Source organism: Mastigoproctus giganteus, chromosome 2, assembly GCF_048544385.1.
Source record: "Mastigoproctus giganteus isolate SK-2022 chromosome 2, ASM4854438v1, whole genome shotgun sequence".
Classification (NCBI taxonomy): Eukaryota; Metazoa; Arthropoda; class Arachnida; order Uropygi; family Thelyphonidae; genus Mastigoproctus; species Mastigoproctus giganteus.
Genome location: NC_143576.1, coordinates 108,738,677 through 108,758,638, shown reverse-complemented (window position 1 = coordinate 108,758,638; position 19,962 = coordinate 108,738,677). Strand labels below are relative to the sequence as shown.

Here is a 19,962-nt window from a genome sequence, read left to right as displayed (position 1 = left end):
CTGGAGATGTGCAAATGTGACCCCAATTCACAAAGGGGGATCAAAGGCTGACACAAGTAATTATAGACCTGTGAGTTTAACTTCTGTTCCCAGAAAATTAATGGAGGCACTGGTGAAAGAAGCACTGCAGGATCATCTAGACAAGACCGGGGGCTCACATCTGGTGAGTATGGGCTTGGCACACCCAGGGTCCTGAGCTGGATATCATCATTCTTCTCTTTCATGGTGATTCCCTTCTACTCTTCTTGATCTCTCTCTCTCTCTCTCTCTCTCTCTCTCTCTCTCTCACAGGGTAATTCGGGATTTTTTTTTTTTTTTTTTGGCTGGTGCAGCATAAGCCTCAGGCTTCCTTGCGACATATAGCTAATAATAATAATAATAATAATAATAAAGACTTCAGTTATAGCTAGGACACAGCATGGTTTTGTTAAGGGGAAGTCTTGCCTGACCAATTTGATTGGATACTATGATGCAGTCACAAAAGAACTGGATGCAGGGAATAACTTTGATATTATATACTTGAATCTTAGAAAGGCTTCTGAAACTGTTGCACATGGAAGACTGCTGCACAAATTGGAGCAGTGTGGCATTGGAGGCAAGTTGCTGCTATGGATAAAGGGGTGGTTGAGGGGGAGAAGACAGAGAGTGGTAATCAATGGACACTGCTCATCGTGGACTAATGTTATTAGTGGAGTCCCTCAGGGTTCAGTATTGGGGCCTTTATTGTTTTCTGTATTTATAAATGATATTGATGATGGTATATCAGGCTTAATGTCCAAGTTTGCAGACGATACGAAGGTTGGCAGGGTTGTCAAGGACACTACTGACACTATGCTGCTGCAACAGGATTTGGAAAGGTTGAGCAGATGGGCTTCGAGGTGGCAAATGAAGTTTAACATTGACAAATGTAAAGTACTACATATGGGAAACAGCAACCCCAGAGCAACGTATCAACTCTGTGGTACTACACTGACAGTGGTAGAGAATGAAAGGGACCTGGGGGTGGTGGTGCAGGCAGATATGAAGTTCTCTGAGCAGTGCAGACGAGCTGCAAGAGTAGCTCATGGTGTATTGTCAATGATATATAGGAATTTTTCTAGCAGGGATAAGGAGGTGATTATTCCCTTGTATAAGGCAATGGTCAGGCCACACCTAGAGTACTGTATACAGGCCTGGAGGCCTCATTTCAGGAAGGATGTAGAGCTGCTGGAACGAGTACAGAGAAGGGCAACTAGATTGGTGAATGGGACAAAGGGGTTCTCTTACGAAGAAAGGCTTAAGTTTTGCAAATTACAGTGTCTGGAAACTAGGCACCAGCGGGGTGATCTGATAGAGGTGTACAAAGCCTTGAATGGTTTGAGCATGCTCAATGCTGATGGGATTCTTCCTCTAGCTCAGAAAAATCACCTGAGAGGGCATAAATTCAAATTGAGGAAAGACAGATGTAGGATAGATGTGCGGAAATTTGCCTTTAGCCAGCGGGTGGTTGGTGGGTGGAACAGACTTCCATCCCTTGTCGTGGAAGTTGATAGCCTAAATAAGTTTAAGACTCAGCTGGACAGGTATTTCGAACGAACAGAGGGGTGAAGTGGAAGTGGTTATTTTTATTTATTTATGTTACTTTTTTTTTTTTTTTTGGCTGATGCTGCATAAGCTTGCTTTCTTGCATCAAATGCCTCTACTAATGCTAATGCTAATATGCTGCAAGGAAGCCTGAGGCTTATGTTGCACCAGTAAAAAAAAAAAAGTTTCCGAGTTACCCTGAGAGAGAGAGAGAGAGAGAGAGAGAGAGAGAGAGAGAGTCAAAAGTAGAAGGGAATCGCCAAGAAAGAGAAGAATGATGATATCCAGCTCGGGATCCTGGGTGTGCCAATCCCATACTCACCATATGTGAGCCCCTGGGGTTCATGTAAATGATTTAAGTGTAGCAAAAATGAAAGCCTGTCATCTTTACTTAAACCCAAGTACTTAACCTCTGCTACCAAGGGAACCTGCATCCCATTAATTAATGCCTTGGGGGGGGGGGGAGAAACACTGATAATTTAACTTCCCTTTAAGAAGCATCATTACTGTATCAGTTCTGTAAATTACTTGTTTATGCAAATTAGCCCACTTGGGTACTGTATAATCCTTGAAACAAACTGTTCTCTAACATTGACCTAGAATTACCATTAACATCGTAATTGGCTTGTTTCTATTTCTACAGTTTCATTTTCTGCCTACACCAAAGCTCGCAACAATTGTATAGCAGTTATTAATCAGTCCAAACTAGAGTTTGAACAGGCTAAGAGTAGAAAACTTGCTTTTTGCCCTGATGGTAGCCGAGCATTCTGGTCTCTTGCCAAAGCTATTGGCCGCAACTTTTGCCCATCTCTCTTCCCACCTCTGTCTAAACAAGATGGTTCTGTTGTCACTTCAGCCAAGTATAAAGCTGACCTGCTACCATTATAGCAGGTCAGCTTTAATAGCCATATGAATTCCATTCAATGCCACCTGTGGTCTTCCATCAAAAGGATATCAGAAGGATTTTGATGAATCTTGAGGCTAAGAAAGGTCCAGGTCCTGATGGTATTTCTCCACTTGTTCTCAAAACCTGTGCTCCTGTACTTACTCCTATTCTTTGCCGCCTTTTTTCACTTTCTTATTCCAAAGGTGTTTTTCCTTCTGCTTGGAAATTTGCTCATATCTAGCCAGTTCCTAAAAAGGGTGACAAATCCCTCCCATCCAATTATCATCCCATTGCAATTACTTCTACTCTTTCTAAAGTAATGGAGAAATCAATTTTTCTAGGAGAAATCAATTTTTCTGATTTTATTAACCGCCAACTCTTAAACTACCTAGAAACCTTCCATCTGATCAACGATCGCCAGTATGGATTCCGTCAATGTCGACCCACTGGTCATATACTCTGGCTTATGTTACCCATTTATGGACTAATTCAATGGAAAGGTTTGGTGAAACCCAAGTAGTTGCTCTTGACATCTCAAAGGCTTTCGACCGTGTTTGGCATAAAGGTCTTCTAAACAAGCTTCCATCTTATGGTTTGCCAACTGTTTTTAGTAATTGGTTATCCAGTTTTCTCTCTGATCGCTCACTGAGGGTGATGGTAGATGGCTCTCTGTCTTCTAACTTCTCCACTAATTCCGGTGTCCCCCAAGGTTCAGTTCTTTCCCCCACTCTTTTCCTCTTGTATATCAATGACCTTCTTCCATTGACTGGAAATCCTATCCGTAGTTCTACCGATGATAGCACATTGCATTCAACTTTCCATTTTGAGAAACCTTGTCCTGCTCAATCAGCTTCAACTTCTCGAAAATCTGCTACCAATTCCTTAAATACCGATCTTCAGGTAATTCTTCAGTGGGGCAAAGACAACTTAGTTGATTTCAGCCCTTCTAAAACTCAGTCTTGTCTTATATCTCGCAAAAAGGATTCTTCTGCTCCTATGTTTATCTTTAGCGACACTCCGATTTCTAGGCAAAATGATATATCTCTTTTGGGGATTACCCTGACTTCTAATCTCTCTTGGCACAAGCACATTACAAATATTGCTTCCTCTGCATCTAAAATACTTGATTTTCTCTTTCGCTCTCTGCGTTACTTTTCTTCCAAACAGCTGCTCACTCTGTATAAATCGCAAATCTGCCCTGCCATGGAATATTGTTCCCACATCTGGGGTGGTGCCCCCAAAACCTCTCTCAGGCTTCTTGATTCCATTCCGAAGAGGGCAGTTAAGGTTAATTAATGATTCATCTCTAACAGAGTCTCTCGACTCGCTTTCTCATAGATGTACTGTTTCTGATGCATGCCTCTTCTACAGATACTTCCATTGGCACTGTTCTTCTGAATTGGCTTCTATAATTCCCGCACTCTCTTTCAAAACAGTCTGAACATGTGCCACCACCAGCCAACATCCATTTACTGTCCAACTTCAAACCCACAGAACCAACTTTTCATCTTCCTCATTTATTCATTCAACTGCCGTTTTCTGAAACAACCTTCCTTCATACGTATTTCCTGAAAATTACAATCTACAGAAGTTCAAGTGCAGTGTTAACAAATATCTTCTTTCGTCTTCTCAACCTCCAACCCAAGCACAGTGCTAAATACTATAGGTTCTAATACCTCTCGTGTTTGGTGTTCACATAAAAAAAAAAAAAAATTAACACATAACACCAAACCATCAGCATATGCAATTTTATATACATTTGGAACCATATCTGTAACCATAGGTTAAGCACCAGGTTCCAAAATAGTGGTCCCAATACAGATCCCTGTGGGCAGCCTGTCCCTAGACTTCTCTCATATTTTAAGTGTTTTGCCTTGAGTGTAATTTTCCTTCCAGTTAAATAGCTTTGTATAGTTTGGTACAATAGTATTGGACATTGCATTTCTCTGAGTGCCATTAGAATACTGTCATGCCAGACAGTATTCTAATGGCACCAGTAAAATCTACAAATACAGCCAGAACATTATTTTTCTGTAGCCTCCATAGTAAAAGACATTAAAGCATCCTCAGCAGAGTGTGCTTTCTTAAAACCATATTGATAATAATGCAAACTTTTAACTCCCTTGCATTCATTACCTGATTAATCCTTAAAAACAACAATCTTTCAAATACTTTGCCAAGATTAGGCAAAAGAGAACTAGGCCTATAGCCCCTTGGATCGTTCAGTGCCTTGCCTAGTTTCTGCAAAAGCTTTACCTGTCCCACCTTCCAGATTCCAGGAAATGTACCCTGGAGCAAGCATTTATTATATAAATTAACTAAGATACCAGGGTAAACCTTTGCCATTTTAAGAATTGCAACTTTCTCCACTAGATATACCCCTGGGGCTTTTGCAATGTTTACCTTTTTAAGCACATTTTGTAATTCAGGTTAGGTAAACAAGTCAATTGATTCCTCTCCACTATATGATGCATTACGTATTATAATAATGCTGCTCATCATTTCCCTCCTCTGTTTCCTCACTTGGAAACAATTCAGAAGTAATAGCCTGAACAGTAGTAAACCAATCTGTGGTAACCCTCCCATTAACAATCACTGTGTTAAGTATATCACCCGATTTAATTTTATTTTGACTTAACTTATAAATCAACCCCTAGGGATCTGTATTGCCGACTGTATTAACCAAATTTCTCCTTGCATGTAGTTTACTTTCATATAAGGCCTTAAAATAAGCTTTCCTTTTACTTCTATATAATGCTAGGTAATGAATTGCCTCATCTAGCCCCCACTGCCTAAACTTGTGATACAATTTCCTACTTGCAAAAACTTGCTTCCTCAACCTGGTCAGTTCTGGTGACCACCAATTTACAAAACACGCCTGTTAAGTTGCTTCCTTTTTGTAGCACAACACAAAGTCCTAAGGATAGCATTTTGAACATAAAAAGCATATTCACTATCATTTAAATCATTCAGAGGCAGTGTTTCATGAAATCTAAATTGATTAATCTTGATAAATTGATAAATTAATCTTGATTTAGATTTATGAAAAATCTAAATCAAGTGACCTTACAAAACTTAACCAGTTAACCTTCCTGTATAGAAACCTAATTAAATGTGTGTATTTTCACTGTTTATAAAAGTATTGAAAACTTCTAAATTTATATTAAAGACCAATGATCCATGATCACTGTTTAGTCAGTTCGTACACTCCAGTGATAGATTCTTCAATATAACCCATGAGTCACCAATGTCAAGTCTATGTTGGACTTACCATGTAAATTTTGAAAAGTATATATGGCTGACCTGGTATGTTCACTACACATAAATTATTCTGTAATATGAAGTCCTCTAATATACATCCTCTTTATTCATGAAATCCACTGTGCCACAAGTTAGACTTTGCATTTGAGTCCATAGTTATCACTTAATTACTATTACCTATTACATTAAAGTGCCTCCGTAGCCAGGTGGGCAGGAGCAGCAGTGTGTAGCACATGCTTCTTGATTAGACCGGGGTTCGAGCCCGTGGCCACCAAACATGGAGGATGCGGAAAGGTTAGGGAATGACCACGGCATATCCCTGGAGCAATATGGCCTTAGTTGCTAATGCTCCTAATAACAATAACAACCTATTACGTTAAACAATGATTCTAAATATTGAATGGAAAACGACATATCTTGACTAGGGGCACAATAAAAGGAAAGCATTGGAGTACTCAAATTAACACATGAATACTGATTAGAAAGACCCGAAATTACTGTGCCCTGCATAAACTCATTAAAAAGAACAATGGCTGTTTTTGTCTTCTCCTTCAAATCACAAATTACATGGGCCTCTACAGGAAAGCTCACAATCTTATTCTGTTTTGCAAAAGCATTGACATATGGTTCCTGCATGCACAAAATATCAGTACCTTTATCCTCAACCACTTTCCTGATTTCATCAGTAACTGACCTACACTTTTGAGCATTGAGCTGACCAATTTAATTAAGTTATAATCCTCATTTTGGTTAACACTCATGTTAGAATTACTCATTCTAGAACGATCCATCTTATATCCTCATACTTGCTATTTCCTATGTCTTTTTAAACTCAGAGCAGCTAGAACTTCTCAATGAGTGATCATGTGGTCTACCCCTATGCTTACAGTTTACACAACTCTGGTCTTTATCTTTGTTTGGACAATCTACAAATAGATGACCGCCCTGCACACAGTGACTGCACGACACAGTTTTGTGTGCAATACTGTGCAGAGTGGCCATAACCCAGACACCTGAAGCATTTAGATACTACTGTAAGTCGCTTGGACTTCATACCCTCAGTACAATTTGTCATTCCACATTAAATCCTTTAAAAAATTTGGGGGCAACCCCTATTACCCAGTTATTATATTTAGCCTTGGGTGGCAGTACTGAATCTAAACATAATCCCTTCTCTAATTTCTTTCTCCTCATACCCATAATCTTTTAAATTTTTCTTATAAAGATCACTGATTATATCATCCTGGGTCAAGTCTTTAGCCACGTCATAGACCAGGATGGTAGGATTCAACATCTTGACTTTGTCACGTTTTAAGCCCTTATGAGAAAAGGCCTCAGACTTAAATAATTTGTCCAATTCTTTGTCATTACAAATTTCTACTAATGCACTCTTGTTCTGAATCATTCTCAAATTTCTAATTTTAATTTCTTGAAAATCTTCATTTAATGTATTAACAATCACATCCCTAACATCCTGACTAGTTTTGTACTGATAACTAGTTTCCTCTGCCCTGAATATAATCTTGTTATTCTGTTTTTCAACACCTTTCGTTTGCCTGTGACTTTCAACCCTTAAATTATCATTCATTACCTCTTGCTCACCGTAATGATACTGACTTGCTCTACCCCTGACCTTATCTGCATAAGTTCCCTGCTGCTCCACCATATTAGATAAAACAGGTTGCCATCTAACAATGTCCTCAAAAAGTGTAACATGTACTTCCATTTCTTCTACTTTTGTTTTCAATCTTTCATTGTCAATAACCAGTGCAGTTGTTGTTTGGTTTTTATGAGCATTAGCAACTAAGGCCATAATGCTCCGAGGTATGTGGTGGTCATTCCCTGACCTTTCCGCATCCTCCGTATTTGGTGGTGACGGGCTCGAACCCCGGTCTAATCTAGAAGCATGTGCTACGCACTGCTGCTTCTTCCCACCTGGCTACGGAGGTGCCTCAGTGCCGTAGATATTGTCTCCATATCCACTCATACATCTAGTAAAAAGTAGGTCGCCACCTTAGTAACCTTATTATTTTCACCAGTCATGTAATTATTAATTTTTTCTTCAATTTGGTCATAAGCTTATATATTGTAGATACATCAGGATACTTCTGTCTCTGCTCATGTATGCTTGCCGTGATAATCTCGCTCTCTCTCACATGTTAGTGCCTGTGCTTCTCCTCCCTGATTCCAAGAAAAAACTGTCAATATCAGTTGTGGTATCTTCTGACTGAATATCCAGAAAATCCGTAATCCTAACATTTAATAAAACACTTGACAGACCAGAGACTACATCCACATCCTATTCCTCAAACTGCACCCCTTGTTCAGTAGTGCGAATTACATTAACTACATTTTCAACACTACCACCACCCCCTGTCTGTGTTTTTTTTTTTTTTTTTTGATTTGGTAGTTGTTGGCGCATCGGCTTCTGTGGCCATATTGCACCTCCCAAGGTTTTTGCAGTACTTTGATCCAAGCCCGAGGCGGGAATCGAACCCGCGACCTTTGGGTTGCCGGGCAGGTACTTTACCCACTCGGCTAGCCCGGTCGGCTCCTGTCTGTGTAAGAGCCAGTATTTCCAGCAACAGTAGAATGCATATTCTCACTGGAAACACTTTCCACCTCCACTACTTCCTGTATTACCTGTCTTGACAATTTTACCCTTGACTGTTTTATCACTAACCTTTTTTACAGGCTAGTGTTATACAGCCTAGAAACTTTTGAAGGAAGAGGGTGGGAAGCACCAATCTCCTCTTCCTTCCCCCTGCCTCTACTAACTTTCTTACTGTAAGATCTACCTTCCATGCCTTTTAACAATCAGTACAGAAGAACACATAAATTACTCATAAATAAGTTGTAATTCAGAACAAAACCAACCTTGTATTCAACGATCCTCGTTTCACTCAATAAACCTTAAACACTTCCAAAAAATCACCATTACCATCGATAATCCATAGAATAAACTGTTAATCCAAATTATTCACACAAAACAGCTATATCTAGCTCTAAACGTCACTAGAACAAAAACAGAACTTTACACAAACTTTTCACACAGTTTAGCACTATTCCTATCAAAATCGATAAACCAGTTCAATGTAGCCGATAATGTACTATTTAGTTAACAAGAATGCAATTAAACTATTAATACAGTAACTTATTAAAGACTGTAAACAGAATTAGAACTCACAATAAAGGAAAGAAATACTATTAAATTCTTCAGAAAATGTTGCTGGAAAAATACACCCGATTAAACAATAATACAATCACTAATTCGAGGAGCACAAATGAACATGTCTGCACTGTCCCTCCATGTGGATAGCATAGCCTAGAGAAATTGAAGGAAGAGTGTTGCCATTATGGAGCAAAACTGCTTTTAAATTTAGCTTTGATGAGTCTGTGAATAGCCTCCAGTCCTGTGGGTTGTGTGCTCCACATTCAAAGCTGTCATCAAACCATTGACATCATAGTAGGCAACAAGGTTGTTTTCACATTTAAAATATGGAGTGAAAGCATTCTGCTTGCTCCTGCACATGGACACCTTGACATTTGGTTGCAGAAAATTCCACTGTTGGAGCCTTGATCCGAGAAGCTCTGCTTTATCTTTTGATAGATCTAGGTCTCGAATTAGATCACTTAATTCACCTTGAGTGATTCTGTATGACTCTGGTTCTGTGATCTTGTTCAGGATCCTGTGATGTTGAAGGCCCAGATTGACCACCATTCCTCACACTGTCCCCATCTTCATCAGACTCCAAAGTGTACTCTTCTGGAAGGTTGAGGTACAGGCTAACCATCCCCATGTACCACTGGTCGGATAGCTGGCAGGATGTTGGGGTATTCCACAGTTCACTTCCTTTTTTTTTGACAGCCATGCTGAAGAGGAGGCGCCATGCAGAAATAACAGTCATTTATATGATTTGAAGGCTCCCTCCAAATCAATGTGATGGCAAAAAGCATTGAATGTCCTTTGTTATTCAACCATCCATGGAGATTTACAGCATGTGTTGCAGAAAATATGAGGTGCCCAGGGTTTGTCTTCATCCTCCACCTTACAGCCAAAATAATGTTAGTAGGTTGTCTTCACAAGTGGAGTCAATTGGCATTTCTGAGTAGAAAATGTCACATCACCACACACATTACAAGAATTGTCAACACTGTTAATGCATTTACATGGCATCCTGGCTTTTTACGTAATTTTTGCCATAAACCTGAAAAAAAAAAAAGGAAAAAGAAAAGAAATGAACATCACTTGCAAGGTAAATGATACACAGAAAAAAAAATATAAAAAAATAAATAAAAACATGCCGTATCGGTTCCTGTTTCAGTGTTGTTACCAACCTATCTATTCTCTAGACTCCAAAATTCCGTAGCATTCACCACTATTCCCCTAAATCATAAGAGGAGCTATATCGTGGAACTGAGAACTAACTAAGAGTTTTAAATTTATATTCATTTTTCTCATGCTAAAATTGAGAATTGACTATTTTCAAGCCAGAAACATTTTTGGTTTTGACCAGTGTAATTTCTTATTCTAAATAGTAATCTATCCCCCTCCCCCAAGAGTGATTACTTTTCATTTCTATTTGCCCTTGTTATGAATTTTTGAAATCTGGAAGTTTGTTTTGAAACATATTTGAATCTGGATTCTGGATTATGGCTTTAAATTCACATAAACTGAATATAAATTTTAGTATTTCTTATATCCTTTGCTCCTTTCCATTTTAAATTAGATATTGATTGGCTTTAAACAGAAAAAAGAAATGATCTAAGCACAAGGAATCCCTTGTGCTTAGATCATTTAAATTAATTAACGGAACAAATGATAGTACATTACATATTTTATCTGAAGTTTTGTAATATGATTACAAGATCACATTAAAATGATACATGATTAGAATTATAAAAAAAAGGCTGTTTAAACATGTAAATGCATTTTGAAATCTGGCTCCTCAAATGGAAATGTTATATTTACAGTGGAATATAAGCTTATAAAATATTAGCATTTTTCTATTGGCACACTGAGTTATGTTTATGTTTCAGATTGGGCATGCTATATTTGAAGAAGCTCTTCTGCGATCTAATCGGCACAATTTTGTGGAGCTGTTTCTTGATCGTGGTTTTCAAATTCATGAGTATCTTTCATCAAGACGTCTGCTGTTACTGTTTCGAAAAACTCAGTTTCAAGAATTCTTTCGTACTGTATGTTGGGAGGGTGCCTTAGGCCATGGCTTGGTAATATTATGATAGTATTAATTAAAATTCATAACATTTTTGCTAAAACTTTATTTGTTTAAATTTTGTTTCTCTATAACATAGTAGATTTCATTTTTCTCTCTCTCTCTTTCATATTCTGCTGTAGAAAAGTCTTGCTTGTGTGTGAGTGATGAACTCACCAATTCCAGTCAATATTTAGAAAGTTAAAATCCCCATTACAAGACATCTTATTTACTGACCCACACTGTTTCTCTGTAAAGTTATTATACTCATCACATTCATTAAGCCTATTAATAGTAGTGGCATGTGATGAAAGAAAGCAAGCTTATACAGCATCAGCCTACAAAAAAAAGAATAACTTTGATATCATATATTTGTATCTTAGAAAGGCTTTTGATACTGTGGCACATGGAAGGCTGCTGCACAGATTGGAGCAGTGTGGCACTGGAGGAAAATTTATGCTATGGATAAAGGGATGGATGATTGAGTGGGAGAAGACAGAGAGTGATAATCAATGGACATTGCTCTTTTTGAACTAATGTTATTAGTGGAATTCCCCAGGGTTCAGTGTTGGGTCCATTGTTGTTTTCTGTATTCATTAATGATATCGATGATGGTATATTAGGCTTAATGTCCAAGTTTGCAGACGGTACGAAGGTTGGCAGGGTTGTTAAGGACACTAGTGACAGTACGCTACAGGAGCTAGAAAAGTTGAGCAGATGGGCTGAGAGGTGGCAAATGAAGTTTAAAATTGAAAAATGTAAAGTACTGCATATGGGAAGCATTAACCCCAGAGTAACGTATTAACTGTGTGGTACTACGCTGACAGTGGTAGAGAATGAAAAGGACCTGGGGGGTAATTGTGGTGGCAGATATGAAGTTTTCTGAGCAGTTCAGATGGTCTGCAAGAGTAGCTCATGGTGTCTTGTCAATGATATACAGGAATTTTTCTAGCAGGGATAAGGAGGTGATTATCCCCTTGTATAAGTCAATGGTTTGTTTGTTTGTTTGTTATTTGGAGCATTAGCAACTAAGGCCATATTGCTCGGGGATATGCGGTGGTCATTCCCGACCTTTCCACATCCTCCGTATTTGGTGGTGACAGGCTCGAACGCCGGTCTAATCAAGAAGCGTGTGCTATGCACTGCTGCTCTTTCCCACCTGGCTACGGAGGCGCCTAAAGTCAATGGTCAGGCCACACCTTGAGTTCTATATACAGGTCTGGAGGCCTCATTTTAAGAAGGATGTGCTGTTGGCACGAGTACAGTGAAGGGCACGAGATTATTGAATGGAACAAAGTGGTGCTCTTATGAAGAAAGGCTTAAGTTTTGCAAATTAGTGTCTGGAGACTAGGTGCCTGCGAGTTGATCTGATTGATGTGTATAAAGCTTTGAATGATTTGAGCATGCTCAATGCTGATGGATTCTTCCGCTTGCTCAGAATAATCGCCTTAGAGGGCATAAATTGAAATTGAGGAAAGACATTTGTAGGACAGATGTGCAGAAGTTTGTCTTTAGCCATTGGTGGTTGATTGCTGGAACAAACTATCATCTGTCGTTGTAGAAGTTGATTGCTTAAATAGATTCAGGGCACAACTAGACAAACATTTGGAGAGAGTGGATGGGTAAAATGAGAAGAGTTTTTATTTTTGGCTGATGCTATATAAGCTTGATGTGCCTTGCATCATGTGCCTTTACTAATTTTTTACTAATGCTAACTGTACAGACATATAGTATGGGCCAGTAAATCAAATATCTTATAATGGAGAACTTGATAACTTTCTGATATTGACCCAAAGCTTATGAGTTGGTCACTCATGCAGTAGCAAGACTTTTGTGGATTTATTGGATGATTGTTTCCTGTACCAGCGTGTTAGCAAGACAAAGAGAAAGCATCACTCTTCATCTGATTATTAGCAGTTATCTTTCATTCAGTAATACAGAAAGACAAATGATGCTGATGAGGAATAGTGATGGTGAACTTATAAATAGCAGAGAAGACATAATTCAAATAGCAGAAGACTAATAAAAAAGGATTATACAGGGTGTTTCAAAAATGGTTGTCAACAATTTAAAGGTGAAAAGTGCAAACTAAAATAAGCAAAAAAGTCCCAGTGAACATCGGGCCACAAATGAACCATTTTCGGGATAATGCAAATTTTCTGTTAAGATCTGCCACTGACTATGGGAACACTAGTTTAGCAAAAAGTTGTGAGTCCTTTGCTAAGGGTGGTTTTATGAAACATAAGGGGCTCACATCTGGTGAGTATGGGCTTGGCACACCCAGGGTCCTGAGCTGGATATCATCATTCTTCTCTTTCTTGGTGATTCCTTCTACTTCTCTCTCTCTCTCTCTCTCTCACACAGGGTAACTCGGGAATTTTTTTTGGCTGGTGCAGCATAAGCCTCAGGCTTCCTTGCACCATATAGCTAATAATAATAATAATAAGGTAATACATTTTTAATTTTTGGTTTCAACGCCACAGGATTTTACAGATGTTACGTGTTACAGGATGTTCTTTCTAATACCCTTTTCTCAATATCAGGTGTTATGCTTCTGGGCCTACCTGCTCATACTCCATGTGTGAAGTGCCCATTTTCCCTAAGCTGTTGATGTACCCTGATGAATGTGCGCCTGTTGGGCTGCTTTTGGCAGGGAAATGCTTCTTGGTACAAACGTGCAGCCTCGACTGCACTGCCATTGCTTTACCATACATTAAGTGCATGTCCACATCCTCTACATTGCTGTAACCTCTTTCAAAGTTGACTATACTTTGACAAGTACTAGTATGCTCTTCTACATCTCAGAGCATTGAGAGAGGGGAAAGGGAGAGAATGAGCATAACCTAACGTAAACAAACAAGTCAGTGGTGGATCCCATCTCTGTACAGTTCACCTTGTCAGTGGTGGATCCATGGACCCATGTTTATTAGGCTTCTTTTTTTTTTTTTTTTTTGCATATTGTAGTCTGTACAGTTCACCTTTAAAATATTGACCATCACTTTTGAAATACCCTGTATAAAGAGCAAGGGAATGATATTAGCAGTTTGGAAGATGGATCTCAAATTTGCAACACATGCGATATATCTGATATCCTTCCTGATAAGATAGAATATGTATTGAAGAAAATTAAGAATCGATAAGCCCCAAATAAATATGAAGTTACTGCACAGAGTTGCCAAACTTAGGAGGAAGAGACATGATACAGAAACTTGCAAGACTCTTCATAAAATGCATTAGAATGGCGTGACCCCTAAGAAGTGTAATAATGCAATCATAATTTTGCTGCATAAGAAAGGAGACTAATCAGAAATTGAAAATTATAGACCAATTAACTTGTTCTCCCACATCTACAAGTTGTTCACGAGGATAATCACTAAGATTAGAAATAATACTTTCAGGAATGATTTTTGAACCTGATCATTTACGTGTTGCCAAAATTGTTTGAGCAGTTCATTTTTTTTCTTTAGGATGTCGCTTACCTGCGTCTTCCCAATTTTGAATTTTACAGCGAGATTGCGAACACTATTTTTTTGCCAATCATACGCATTAATGAGTTTAACTATCTTTTAAAGTTAAATGTTTACGAGAAGACATTGTGCACTTCACACGACACTGAACAAAACTGAAAACTGAAACTGAAAAGACGAAAGGCCGACCATATTCCCTCCCCCTCCCTGCACACACAAAATTAATCAAAAGTTTTACACGTGCCTTAAAATTCTTGAAAAAGGGTTTAGAACCGCGACGTAAACCTTGATAAAATTCAGAGAATCGGAAATAGAAAATAAACACACGATTGAGGCAATACGTGGAAGAAACTTTCCTAGAAAAAGGGCCATGAGCTCGTCCGCTGTCCATTATGGGGAGATCAAATTAAGTGCTAATCTAAACGAAACAGTGCAGATTGCCTGTCCTCATCCGTTACAGAGAATGTCCGCTAGACAGAAGCTGCAAACACGTTAAAACCAATAGAGGTGAGTTGGGGAATTTGAAAACGTCCGTTAACGAGAGGTGTCCGTTAGGAGAAGTTTCACTGTATATAAAAATGGGGGGGGGGTTAAACGCTTGAATCTAATTAGGCCGAAAGAGGTTGCAAGTGTGTCGAGTTTGGCATTTAAAATTTTTACGTTGTGTGGGGCATTCGCTTTTCGCTGGCGATATAGGTAGAGTGGGGGGAGAGACGGAAGGCTGGGGAAAAAGACAGAAATATGAGGTCAATAGGGAAGATGACCCCAGGTATATCAGTGGGGCATGCCCTTGCCCCACCAGAGGGAAAAGAGGGGGGGTGGGGAGGCAGAAAGACCTTCCCCTAACCCCACCAGGGATAGGGAGAGAAAGTGGGCTGGGCAAGGGAACCCTGCCCAGTTTGCCATAGCGTCAATTTGCAGTGCCCTCCAGCAAGTGCAGTCTGATGATGACTCATTATTATTATTATTATTATTATTATTAGCCATATGGTGCAAGGAAGCCTGAGGCTTATACTGCCCCAGGAAAAAAAAAAAGTTCCCGAGTTACCCTGAGAGAGAGAGAGAGAGAGAGAGAGAGAGAGAGAGAGAGAGAGAGAGAGGGGGGGAGGGAGGGAGGGAGAGTCAAAAGTAGAAGGGAATCACCAAGAAAGAGAAGAATGATGACATCCAGCTCAGGACCCTGGGTGTGCCAAGCCCATACTCACCAGATGTGAGCCCCCGGGGTTAATTGGGGGGCTTGGTCCTTTTATAGGTGTGTGGGTTCATCCTGGGAGCGACGACATCCTGGCTAGAGACACTCCCATTGGTTCCTAGGTCGATGCTGTTTCAGAGCTGCCTGGAGAGAGTGGCAAAGGGAGTAGTCACTGTAATCCTTCTGTCATCCAAGTATGATCTAAGGCAGCAGAACAGGTTGCCTGGAATTTGGGCACGCCAAAGTCTGGCCAGGATTCTGGGCCACCAGAGAGAATCAAAAGCGCCAGCAAAGTCTATTGATATGAGGAGAAAATACTTCATGTCGCAGTTTTTTGCTGCCTCAATTATGTTTTCCAAAGCATCTGCCGCTGAGTGTCCTCTTCTGAAGCTGAACTGGTTCGGTGACATCATGTTCGCTTCCTGGAAGTGAGTCTCTAATCTATGGTATAGAAGCTGCTCAAAAAGTTTGCTCAAAGTAGAAAACAAAGCTATGGGTCTGTATGATGTTGGCTTATCCTGGGGTTTGGTTTTCTTAAGTATAAGTCTTATTCTTGCTGTTTTCCACTTATTAGGGTAATAGCCTTCTGAAAGACAGCGATTGAAGAGATTTAGAATGATGTCTGGTATCTTTTCTACTGCCTGTTTGGTTCTCTGGTTCAATCCTGTCGTCACCAGGGGCTTTCCTGGTTTTGATGTTTGCTGCTGCTATGCTCAGCCCCATGATTGTAAAGGGGAGCTCAACTGCCATGGTACAATAAGAGGAGTTTTCTTCATAGAGTTTTCTCTGTTCCTCAGTCTTGGGTTCAGTTTGAGGTAGGAAGATGTGGTCTAATATGTTGTTAATTGATGATTTCCAGGTTCTGGTATAACTTCCCGGTGCAGTTTCGGTAGCTTTAACCACTTCCCCTCTTGGGAGCTTGTTAGTGACAACTCTATAAACAATTCCCCATGGGTCAGCATTGCCATTTGCACTGACCAGAGTTTCCCATAATCTTGGCCTTGTAGTTATTTCTTGCCTTGCGATACCTCTACCTTAGCTCGTCCACCCCCGCCTGTGGCCAGGTTCTGCGTGCTTGTTGGAATGCTTTGCGGGCTCTGTTTGCTCTGTGTCTGAGGTCAGTTAGTTCTGGTGACTACCAGGGAACAGCTCTGGGGGCCGGGTGTTTCTTTTGTATGGCTATGTCCACTGTGTCCGTGATTAATTTTGTCACCTGCTGCTGGAGGTCATTTAAGTTTTGGCCTTCAGTACGGATGTTTTCTGCTTCCATCATCAGTGTCCGTTGGAAAAGATCCCAGTTGGCTTTGGGAATGGCATACCTTTGCGAGAGAAGTCTGACGATCTGTCTTGGAATTAGGGTTCGGTGCAGACTGAAGGTTATAACCCTATGATCAGATGTGGTCCAATGGTCCTGTACCTCCCAGGGGGCAAGGTATCCTGCTATTGTGTGGGCAAGGGTAAGATCAATGTTTGCTTCCCACATTGTACTTGAAAACGTTGGAAGTTGATTTGGTAGGTTCAGGATAGTAAAGTTACTGCTTGCTATGCACTCCTCCAGTCACTGTCCATTGTGTGTACCTCTCCTATCTGAGGTCTCACTATGCCAGGCCGGGGACCTGCAATTTGCATCCATTCCAATAATAATTTTGGCACTCGGAAGCTGGCGCTGTAGGGTTTGCAGATACGTTATGATGGGGAGAATGTCCTCTCCCAGTCTGTCATAGACCAAAGAGATGTAAAATTTCCCCAGTGATGAAGCAATGTGGGCACATACTGCCCAGTTTGTGCAAAGGTCGGTTATTTTTGTAACTGTGAGGTCTGGGGTTATAAACTACGACAGCCACCCAAGGAGTGCCTCCTTCCACTTGGACAATCTTGAACTTTAGGGGGTAACCTCTCACTCCTTTATTATGTGTATACAGCTCCTGGAGTATGAGCACATACATGTTTTTTTCATTAGATTTTTTAACTAGCTGAGCAGCAACTGGCTTAGAACGTTGTGCAATTTTTATCCCGAAGTGATTGTATTGTTTTGGATTAGTCCCCATAATTTATCCGTAACTGTTGTGTACTCCTAGCTTTATTGTATCTTGGGCAGGCGCTATCCCTTATAGAGTGGTAATGTGGCAGCTTCAGGGCCTTGCAGTTGATGCAGACCAGGGCTTCAGCTTTGTTTGGACAGTCTCTATATTCATGGCCATCTTTGGCACAGTGGCCACATGTAGAGTGATTTGCTTGCAGGTGTGTGTCGTGTGGCCAAAGCGACAACATCTGAAGCATTTGGGGACAGCCACATACTCCCTGTAGTGGTGGCTGCCCCAATTTACATATACCCTTGTCTGTTGCTTTATGGATTTCCAGGCAGCTGTGGACAGCTCCAAGACCCAGTTGACAGCACTCCCTGTCCTGGCCCTGGTCTTGAACCTCGGTGTGATATGTTGCCCCGGCATTCCGTCCCGTTGCAATTCATTGAGATTTTTCCTGTAGATTTCTTGGACTAACTCTTCAGTGGTGATATCATTTTCTAGGTCATGTATCATTATGCAGGGCCCTTTTTCCCTAGGCAGTTCGGCAAGCAGCCCCAGCGAGGATATTTTGGAGTTTTTTAGTATCCCCTGTATGTCTTGTTCCGTTTCAGTTTGAATGATCACGCCAACATTTCTCGTTTTCCTGATGGATCTTATTTATTTTTGTCTGTTTAAAGTCGTCCTTCAGATTGTCCATGACGGTCTGTTTAACTGCTTCACTGGACATATGTGTTTCTGGTGCTGCTGGTTTCAAAACTACAAGGTGAGGTCTGGTTAGCAGGGTTTTCTTCTGCCCCGTTTTGGGGCATCCTGTGTTCGTATTCACACTTGTGATATTTATGTTGTTCCTCAGCGCCTGTGAGTATGTGGGAACGCGCTGTGGCATTTGGTTCGTTCCACTGATTTGGAGGACCTCTAGCTTGGCTTGGGCAATCTCCTTTTCAAGTTGCGTCTGGACTAATATCGTCTCCATCTTCATCCAGATGGAGACTATCTCTGCCCTAAGGACCGCTGAAACCCTGTTTGTTTGTTCCTTGAACAAGCTCTTTAGTGCCATTCGCAGGGCAAGGGACTGTTCCAGGGCTGTGCCCGGCGGTAGCGCCGGGTCGGGTCGCAGGGCACCTTGTTAGACCCGACACTGCCGGCGGTAGTGTTGGGTCTAACAAGGTGCCCTGCGATTTGTCCGGGGGGGGGGGTTCTCCCCGATGTTGTCTGCCTATATCACAGGTTGTTCAGCAGGATCCTTATTCTCGCTTTTAGAGCGAGTCACTCTTTTCCATTTTTGGTGTCATATTTTTTGTGTTTTCCTTTGGCTGTAGTGGAGCCAGATTGTGGGTAGTCAATGTCCTCACTTTCTATAATTTCAAAGTTTTCGTTGTTTGCCATCTGTGGCTGCGATGCTCTTGATTTTCCTGCTTTGTCATCCGTTTCCATTTTCTTTAGTCTAAATGTAACGGTAGTCTTAATTTATTTTAATTTCTTTAATGTGGCAGCCAGAATAAGTGGAGCCGCACTATAGCTTTGCTGTCTGGAGGATTTTACTTTCTATTTTTCAGACGGAAGGTGGGTCGTTTCCTATTTTGCCACAGGTCAAGCTCCGGGCAGGAATTAACTCGGAGAGTGCCTGAACTTTTGACTGAGCGAGCACTTCCAGGAAAGCGTTGAGGGTGGGGAGATTACCCACAACTTAGTGTCCTCTGGCAATGAATGGCATTGTTCGTTCAAGTGGGAAATGTGGGCATTTTAGTTCTGTGCATAATTATTACCAGAATAGCAAAATCAAAAGTCATAGAACACGATCAGTACCTTGAGTAGAAACACACAGGGTCACTCTCCCTAGTCAAGAGTACATGTAGGAAAAACTGCCACAGCACCTACCATACGGTCAGTTTTCGATCCATCAGTATATGGTAGGCCGCCATAGCCTAGTGGTCAGGTGCGCGGGTGCCTAAGTACACATGCCTTGAGTGACTGGGGTTCAAGCCCATGACTACTGAATACGGTGCTGTTTCTTGTATTGAATCTATCATGCGAACTCCTCTGACCGTTTGGTCGTCCCGGAGTATAAACAGAAAATTTATTTATATTTTACAACCATAGGAGTTCAGAATGGTGTGAGCTGAGTGCAACTATCTGAAATTGCAGGGAGGTATGATATTTTTCCCAACTGGATAAAATGTGTATCATGGGAGGCAGAAACATATGTCCAAGGTGGAACAGGTGCAGGTGTTCTGAAAAATATTACTTAAATCGACATTCCAACTCTGAACAAGCTTTTTGATCCTGAGTGAGGGAGGTCAATTTTCATGTGGCTCCTTCTCATAGAAGGAATCCCACCGAGTATTATAAA

The 19,962-nt window shown here is 40.7% G+C and overlaps 1 protein-coding gene across 1 annotated transcript in view; it reads left to right on the top strand.

The window, feature by feature from the left end:
* LOC150089487 (transient receptor potential cation channel subfamily M member-like 2) overlaps nucleotides 1–19,962 on the top strand; it is a 933,932-nt gene that overhangs the window by 336,195 nt on the left and 577,775 nt on the right. The window contains exon 10 of the mRNA XM_090390003.1: nucleotides 10,751–10,942. Within this exon, the coding sequence (XP_090246129.1) occupies nucleotides 10,751–10,942 (192 nt within the window). The remainder of the gene's footprint in view (nucleotides 1–10,750; nucleotides 10,943–19,962) is intronic.